Source organism: Numida meleagris, chromosome 3 (assembly GCF_002078875.1).
Source record: "Numida meleagris isolate 19003 breed g44 Domestic line chromosome 3, NumMel1.0, whole genome shotgun sequence".
Classification (NCBI taxonomy): Eukaryota; Metazoa; Chordata; class Aves; order Galliformes; family Numididae; genus Numida; species Numida meleagris.
The window spans coordinates 56443705-56453157 of record NC_034411.1 but is presented as its reverse complement, the minus strand read 5'-3'; the positions used below and the strand labels follow the sequence as shown (position 1 = coordinate 56453157).

Sequence of the window (9453 nt, the reverse complement as noted above, 5' to 3'; positions counted from 1 at the left end):
GACTGTGGGTGCTCCATCCCGGGAAGCGTTCAAGGCCGGGTTGCATGGGGCCCTGGGCAGTCTGGTCTAGTACCAGCTCTGGAGGTTGCTGGCCCAGCCTGTGGCAGGGGGGTTGGAGCTTGATGATCCTTGGGGTCCCTTCCAACCCAAGCCATTCTGTGATGTTATGATTCAATCTATAACACCACCAGAAGAAGGAAGATATCACCTGGCAGCAGTTGTAAAACTGCTATTTCAAGAGAGATCAAGATATCCAAGTGATCACCCAGCTCACTTCAGAAATTAACACAGATCTTGTTAAAATGAGCTGCATCAGGCCGACCTCAATGGGAATGTAGAGAAAGAGAATTATGCATTCATTTATTGGAAAGGTATATTTTTTGTTATCTCAAATTACTTTATTTCTCTGAGATAAAATGTTAGTAGTCATGTTGTCAGAATCAAGGATTATCTTCCACATTACAAAGCTGATGTGTTGCACATTTCAGTCATTGTTCCTTTTTTTGTCATTTTGGAGTGCGCTAACTTACACAATGACATTGTAAAGGAGTCTCGGATCCTTTTTTTTTTGCTGTGCTGAAATGTAGCATCAATGAACTTTTATGCTCTACAGTGCAGAGTGCAGGAGTGTTCTACAGAACACAAAAAAAGAAGATACACATTGAGTGTGTGCTTATCCCAGCAACACACATCAAGAACAATATGTACAGCAGAGCAGAGCTCTTACTTCAACACCAAGTCATCGGTTTCACCATAGCACTTCACAGGTACTAATATTTTACCATCCATTCCCAGAATTTTCTTTTATACTCCAATTAGATGTCATAGGGTTAGGCCAGTGGTATTATTTCCTTCTGTTTGATGATATGCTAATTCTAGCAAAGCCATGTCATAGACAAAAAAAATTGCAGAAAATTACATCCTGTGGGCCTTCTTCAGCTGGTGACCACGTGCTAGTTTTTTTACTTATTTGCCTGTCCTTTGAGTCTTGATGTGGATGGTGGATGTACAGAGAAGCCATATACAGACATAATCTTGAGAGCCTGCCAACTGAGGCACCATCACCCCAAGCCATTCCTATGGCCCTTCTTCTGTCACTCCTCACAGTGCTCCCACATCCACTCTGCCCCACTCACCCTACATTCAGGCCAGACGTAACATTTCTATAATGGTTCTTTATATGCACTGGCTGTCACATCATTGCTATCAGACAAAATAACAGCATGCTCAAGCTAAAAAAAAAGTGTTGAAAGAGGCAAATCTGAGGATATTTTACATTGAATTTTCGTTATGAAAGTATCATTTTGGGGCATTGTCAGATTCAGTATTGCTTTTCACCATTGCTTTTCATTTCTTATGTCATATTTTCCATCTCTTAAGCTCTGACTTCATTAAGCACCAAAGCCTGTAAGTGACAAACACAAAAGTGAGAAGCATTAATTGAAATGGAAGGAGAAGGAACAGCATGATTCCTCCTTGTCCCATCCTCCCTCCTTGAAGTGTACTGACATGGCTGTGTATTAGGATATTCTGGTCTTTGCACACATACTGAAGGGGAGGGCAAAACTTAAAAGCTTTGGGATTTTACTCAAAGGCATCTAAAAATTCAAAAGGAAAGGCTTTTCTGTTAATTCCAGATGACAGCAAATATATTTTTATTTAAAAATCTCTTGTTTAGGAAACACTTCTTAATGAAGAAAAGCAGTTAATAAATTGCTCCAACATTGCTTTCCTGTATATTTCATATGAATAGCTATAGCCAAAACAGTACATACCTACAACTCCTAGTCTAGAATGAAAGGAGACATAAAACAAAATAGTCACATATCTGCTTGAACCAAATTTGATAAGTGAGCAAATAAATGGGTGTTGTTTCTGTCATTTCCAGCTCTTGCCTCCTGGAGTTGCAGGCAAATCTCAAAGCCATGAAGCCAACCATGTAAAGGATGTTACTCCAAAAATAACTGAGTCCTTGAAGAATCCTGTTGAAAAATATTTCCGGACAGAATAGTCTTTAATGCCCTGTGAAACCACTTGTAAAAAAATGCATAAACAATGGGGATTAAATGCAGAATTTAAATAACCAAACCAAACCAAAGCATCAATGAGAATAGGAGGCATTGCATAATTCATAAATGGGTCAGTTGCTGTAAAGAAGAAAAACGGGCTCCAGCATATGAGAAATACTCCCATTATTATGCATAATGTCTTTGCAGCTTTTCTTTCTCTGCAGAATGAAATGTGCTTCTTTTCATATCTTTTCTTCTTTTTGCTAACTGCATCAATGGATCTTGCTTGCCTTTTGGCTATAGAGTATATTTTCCTGTAGATGAACAGCATAACTAATCCAGGGATGTAAAAAGACACTATGGAGGTGACGACACCTGAAGTTTCACTAAAGAAGACCAAGCATCCTCCTGCACAGTGGATGTTATTATAAATCTCTTTTGCCCCTAGCAAATTCAGTTCTAGAAAAATCATTCCAAAAGCAAAAGCAGCAGGGACAGTCCAACTTACCAATATCATGACCAGGATAACATAAGTATTTATCTTTGATTTGTACCTGAGAGGGTCACACAGAGCATAGTACAATGGATATGAAGGAAAGATGGAAGATAAAAGTCATGCTCAGCATAATGTCTGTGCTTGTGTGGATCTTGCAGAAGAAGTCCCCAAAATACCAGCATTGCTCAACAGAGTGCACCATGCTGGAAGGCACGATGAGGAATCCCAGTAAAAAGTTGGCTGTAGCCATGGAAATTATCAGGAAGTTGGTTGGTGTGTGGAGCTGCTTAAAATGTGATATTGAGATGATAACCATTAGATTTCCAATCACTGTGGCCAGAATAATGCAAAACATAAAGATATACATGGAAATACGGATACTGAGTTGTTTGACCAATTGCTCTTTACACAAGAGCCATTTACAGATTCACAGCACAGCTGCATCCTTACTGAGGTATCAAATCCATGCAGCTATGTGGCACAGACTTGTCCTAATGCTGAGGTGCACTTACAGCTGTTTCCTCTGTTTGTTGTGAGGGAAGCTGCAGGAAGAAAAAACAGGGACAATCATAAACGTTATTTTGTAATTCTAACAGAATTAGGTTTTTATCATTAGTCTTCCCTTGAAGCATGTATCTCATTTGATAAAACAAACTGTATAACTGGGGGTCCCCACACCCGAATAGCACTCCAGCCCTGTCCTCATAGAGGCAGCTGAACCTGCTGTTGACCTGGCAAAACCAAAATGTCTCCTCCAGCTCCTCATTTTCAGACAGGTGGCACTGCCTGGCCAGATCAAATCATACTGTAAAATCTTGCTGGCTCTAGCTGTAAGTAGGCATGTAAGGAAAGAAATCTCAGTAGAGAAATAAAGTTTTCTGACCTTGTACTGCTGAAATGTAATTGAATAGCCTGAATAATCTTAAGCATTAGCTGCTACTTAAGCAAACATCTTTACTGTCAGGCTCTGGTTTATTCCAGTGGTAGTAGTTTAGAATCATAGCATCATAGGATCACCAAGGTAGGAAAAGACCTCCAAGATCATTCAGTCCAACTGTCCACTTACCATCAATATTTCCCAACTAAACCATGTCACTTAGTACCACATCTAAACACCTAAACATTTCTTGAACACGTTTAGCATTGTTATATGTAATTACTATGTTAATATTGTGCTAGTGAAGGACAGATACAGAGAGCATTCTTTTCTGAACACCGATCTCCTTCTTTATTCTCATCTTTAGGATGCAAATATTGCTGTCCTCTTGCGTGTGCAATAACTCGTCTGTTTTGCAAGGCTCTTTTTCATTGCAAAAGCATTTCATGAAAGTATTCTAACACTTGGCAAGCAATGTTCATTGTGGTTTTCCTTTAATTAAGAGAAAAATATTATTAGCATGAAAAATAAAGAACATTGCCATATTCTGTTCAGTAGCATTATCATTATGATATAACATAATCTTTTAATATTTTAAATCCGAAAAGTACAGCAATTTAGACACCACTAATACAACTCATTTGCTCTGGGGCTTTGCTGCTTGTGTTTATTTTCGATAAACATATATTTTGACCTTCATTTGTTTTATGGGTAAGTAAAAAAGAATACAAGGCCAATCAAAAAGAATTAGTGTGTTATCTCTGGTTTTCTTTTCTGTTTAGAAGATGAAAAATTTTACTTGTGTTCTCTGACAGTGCTACTATTTAGCCTAAGGCAATATGACATCCCCCAGAAAACATTTTTCTTTAAAAAAACCTTAATTTCAGGGAATTTTTATGCTATTGTTGAAAAGAAAGAATGCATTCCAACAAAAAAAATAAGTAAAAGGACAAATTGAGATCAAGTGTGTGGCTTTGCATGAAAAGGGAAGCAAAATAAATCAAAACTCCTATGACAAACTGTCCAACTGAGCTGAACATTGAAGAAGTTTTCAACAAGAAATTAAAACACTGTCCTTAATTACAAAGATTGGTTTTAAAAACCTGCCCTCCTACCTGTATCTCCTGACACTGAGTAGAAGTCTGCTCCTGATGCTCATTTGTTCTCTGCTCAGTCAGTGGTACCCTTTCCTTTTAAAGACGATCTCAAAAGACAGCTGAGCCTCTTCGTCATCATAACTATTCTGGATAGCATAAATTTAAGAGGACTGGCCCTCAATCCAGAGCAGCCTCCAAAGCCCCTGGCATATTACTTGAGGACATTAGGTGCAATGAATGGAGTTCTTGGCCCTCTGTTTCAGGAGCAGATGTTAATGTGAACAGAACGTCTATTTATTTATTTTGTAATCTACTTGTCTAGTAAAAAGGTGTCTAAAGTAAACACCTACTATTGACTGTACTGGAGTCACTGATGAGGATCATTAATTTCATGCTCCACAAAGGACCACACAGTCCTTTGAAAAAGGGGTGCTACTGGGCATCAAAAACTGTTAATGCTGTGAACAGTAGCTAGAGCCCACTCATGCTGGATGCCTCAGGGATATACACAACAACACAGGTTAAGAGGCCAACTTGCCATCTGTGCTCCATGAAGTTGTTCAGCTGCTTCATCATGTTATGTCCACAAAAATCTAAACAAATGCAAACAACTCAGTTCCTTTATTTTTCTTGAGGACTAGGGTGTTACAATATAAGGGTTTGCTTACTATAGAAAGAGAGTTTACCGACTAAAAAAAAATAGCACAGAAACAGATCTAAGGGAGATTATTGGATGACTGGAGATAACCAGAATGGCATGCTGAAGAGAAGAGCCAGGTCCAACTGCTTAGAGATGGAGAAATGTCTAAGAGATAGGAGGTACCCAAATACTGGTCTCTGAAAAGGGTCTTCACCCTTTTGAAATTCATGAATCTGAGCCTTCCTTGCAGCCAGGCATTTCTCTTTGATGACTGAAGGTTTAGGTGCTGGTAATTACCATAATGACACCCACATTTTAGGGGAAGGTTAAATTTAGGCAAACAAGTCCATGTTGCCTTAGTCTATACCAAATTCATAGTTTTGAAGAAGTCTTATGGCCAGCTCTCTGTGGGGACTTATTCAAAGTGCATGTACACACACACTCCTTGGAGAAACACATAGAATCATAGAATGGTTTGAGTTGGAAGGGACCTTTAAATCATCTAGTTCCAACCCCCCTGCTATAGGCAAGGACATCTCCCACAAGACCAAGTTGCTCAAAGTCCCATCCAGCCTGGCCTTGAATGTTTTGAAGGAGGGGACACGCCTCTCCTTGTAAAGACACAGTGTCCAAATCGCAAGGGGATGATGTGGAAAAGCAGCTTATTTCAGAAGCAGCTACCTGGCATCCATCAGCCAAACTCCTATGTCCTCTGGCATCCCAGGGCCATCACAGTCAGAGCAGACAGGCTGGAAAGCCTGTTCATTCTCTGAACAGCTCTGCGCGTTCAGTTTCTGACTAACTACCCAGACAAAGGAAAGTTTCTCATTCTCATATGGTTCATTTAAGAAACTGGATCTCTCCAAGGATAGCCATGCTAAGGAAAACCAGCTGCTTAAGGCTATAAGATGTCCTCATGGCTGAAGAGAATTTTTGAAAGTATTTAGTTCCACTCATCATTTATGAGTTCTCAGTTAAAAGTTATTTTCTTAAGTTTCCATTCTTATGTTTGAAATATGCACAAATTACCAGTGAGTCATTAATTCAAAATAAGTATTTCACAAGATGGGTTAAATGAAAAGATGAACCAACTACTAAACTGAACGCTATTGCTGAAAACCTGACATAATTCCACTGAGGACAATCTGAAGTTAGATCAGATTTATAGCAGAGGAATTTAAAGAAGAACCGATGAGTTGATTAACCTCTAAATGTATTCCCACAGTGTATAACCAAAGCATCATTTTTCCTTGTCAACATGTTTATACAGAAAAACATGACATTCATGCACTTTTCTAAAGTGTAATTTTTAGGACCAGACACAAAAACAAGATAAATGCATGTCTCTGAGGTGCACACAGGAGAAAGAGAGACAAAAATCTTTCTGCAGCAAAGCAAAACACACCTATCTAAAACCAAGAAACTCTCTCTGCACAGGGAGGGTTGTAAATACTCCATAGCCCTGCTATTAGCAGACACTACTCCTGCTGACCTCAGAAGCAGAAGGCTCCCTGGAGAGTCACTCAGCTTGGGACTCTCCCCAGAAGGGCCAGTGAGTTCCCCAAGCTATGGTGCTGGAGTGGGGCAGGCCCTCTGCACTTCTCTACTGTCCCTGTGCACTCACCAGTCTCACAGCAGTGAACTCATGACCATGGCCAATTTGTAGGCATTGGGTGGCCTCCGAACACCACCTCCAATGCAAAGGCAAATGGAGGAGGGAGGTAGCAAGCACACAGGATCCAGCTAGATCGCTCTGTGTCATCATGGCCCTGGAACAGCTCCACAGCTTTGCACTGAATTCATGGCTGTGCCTGAAGATAATTTTGCCCCCTAGCTGTGTTATTTGTTCTGGTATTGGGAATGAGCAGCTTTTTAAATGATCCTCTGAGCCATCATGAAAACCTGATTGCTGTTGATGCCATCGCTGTTTCTTACAGAATGAACACAAAATAACTGCTATCTTAGGCACTCACCATGGAAAATTCATCTTTGAAACAAACTGAATTCCTAAACTAGCAAATTAGAAGCTCCCTGTAAATGAGAAGATGAGATGCAGAGACTGTACCTGCTCAGCAGTTATTTCCTCATGGTGAACCAGCGCAGCCCACAGATACAGCACAATAGTGACTCACCCCATGCAGAGCCCACAGCCTGGCAGCTGCCTGCTTTGGTCTGCCTCTGGATTACAGCCTGTTGGGAAAATCTTATCTATAGGATGACGTAGATACTAAATATTCAGAAAAGATAAGAAGACAGTACATCTTATCTGTCACAAGCCAGTTGCATATGCAGAGATGAATGCATCTGAATTGGCTACTCTACAGGAAGCCACCGAAAAATAAAATTGCCCACAAAGGCATACATATCAATAAGCAAATCACGTGAAGCCTCTGTTCTCACACAGTAGTCTCTGTTGCCTTTCACAAATGCGTGATTTGACTATGATTGGTGCATGCTGTTTGCCTAGAAACAATAAGTAAATTTGAATATTTCTTATTGCCCATGTGCAAGCCCAAAAGACTGCATTGCACTGTAGGCTATTTTTACTGGTGCATGGCAAGCTGGACATGAGCCAGCAATGTGCCCTCACCACCCAGAAACCCAACCGTATACTGGGCTGCATCAAAAGAAGCGTGACCAGCAGGTTGAGGGAGGTGATCCTCCCCCTCTACTCTGCGCTGGTGAGGCCTCACCTGGAGTACTGTATCCAGATGTGGAGTCCTCAGTACAGGAGAGACATAAACCTGTTGGAATGTGTCCAGAAGAGAGCCACAGAGATGATCTGAGGGATGGAAAGCTCTCATACAAAGACAGGCTGAGAGAGCTGGGGCTGTTCAGCCTGGAGAAGAGAAGGCTCCGGGGAGACCCAACAGTGGCCTCTCAGTATATAAACGGGTTGTAAGAACGAAGGGGGCAGACTCTTTAGTAGGGTATGCTGTGAAAGGACAAGGGGAAATGGTTTCAAATTAAAGGAAGGGAGATTTAGGTTGGAGAAAGTTTTTTTACAGTAAGGGTGGTGAGGCACTGGAACAAGTTACCCAGAGAGGTGGTGGATGCCCCATCCCTGGAGACGAGGGTCAGAATCATAGAATCACAGAATCATAGAATGGCCTGGGTTGAAAAGGACCTCAAAGATCATTGAGTTTCAACCCCCCTGCTAAGTGCAGGGTTGCCAACCACTAGGCCAGGCTTCCCAGAGCCACATCCAGCCTGGCCTTGAATATCTTCAGGGACAGGACATCCACAACCCCCTTGGGCAACCTGCTCCAGTGCATCACCACCCTCTGAGTGAAAAACTTTCTCCTAATGTCTAACCTACATCTCCATAAACTCTGTCTAACCTAATATCCCCATAAACTGTCTGAGTTTAAAACCATTCCCCCTTGTCCTATTGCTATCCACTCTTGTGAACAATTGTTCCCCTTCCTGTTTATATGCTCCCTTCAAGTACTGGAAGGCCACAGTGAGGTCTCCCCAGAGCCTTCTCTTCTCCAAACTAAACAAGCCCAGTTCCCTCAACCTTTCTTCATAGGAGAGGTGCTCCAGCCCCCTGATCATCTTGGTGGCCCTCCTCTGAACTTGTTCCAAGAGCGAGGCTGGAGAGGTTCTGAGTACCCTGATCTAGCTGTAGGTGTCCCTGTTCATTGCAGGGGCTTTGGACCAGATGACCTCTAAAGGTCCCTTCCAACTAAAATTATTCTATTATTCTGCTTCGACAGTTGCTTGCTGCTGCAAGAAGTAGCAGCACTGTGCATGAGTAAAGTGACACTGCAGGTGCAGCAGTTTAGCCTGTACAGAAACTACCAGCCAAAGGCTGCACCCTTTCACATACACCATTTGCTGCCACTCATCTCAGGAAGGCACACCTAGGCAGTGTTACTTTTCACCAGAAGAGCATTATTTATCTCCTCACCAGCTGCTATACATCATTTAAATATGCTTTTTGAATGTTCAAATGGGAGATAAGGGCCCAGTGGATTCTGTTCGAATGTATTATTTGTTAGCAAGTCCCTACTTGCTAGCCGTCTCCTGCACAATACTTGTGAGACTGGATGGTAGGAGAAGGAGGTTTAGCTCCTTAGACATGTCTCTACCGACTTCTGTAACTTCTTGTTCTTGTAGGTGATGCTTGGTGAAAAGAAAGCAAATCTCTTTTTTTCTTTTTTTTTTCTTTTTCTTTCTTTTTTTAATATTTTCATTTCTTTCTTTTTTTGCTTTTTTTTTTTTCCCAGTAGGCCATTTCATTCTGAGCTGCAGCCTTTACTGTTTATTACTTCTGAACTTTGTAAACCTTGTTGTCCTGGGTGTCCACAAGGACTAATGCCCAAACTGAG

At 41.2% G+C, this 9453-nt stretch overlaps 1 protein-coding gene across 1 annotated transcript; it reads right to left on the bottom strand.

Moving 5' to 3' along the window:
* TAAR1 (trace amine associated receptor 1) lies at positions 1950-2949 on the bottom strand. The gene is given in 4 exon segments (XM_021393061.1): positions 1950-2060; positions 2062-2590; positions 2592-2890; positions 2893-2949. Coding segments are annotated over 4 exon segments (996 nt in total).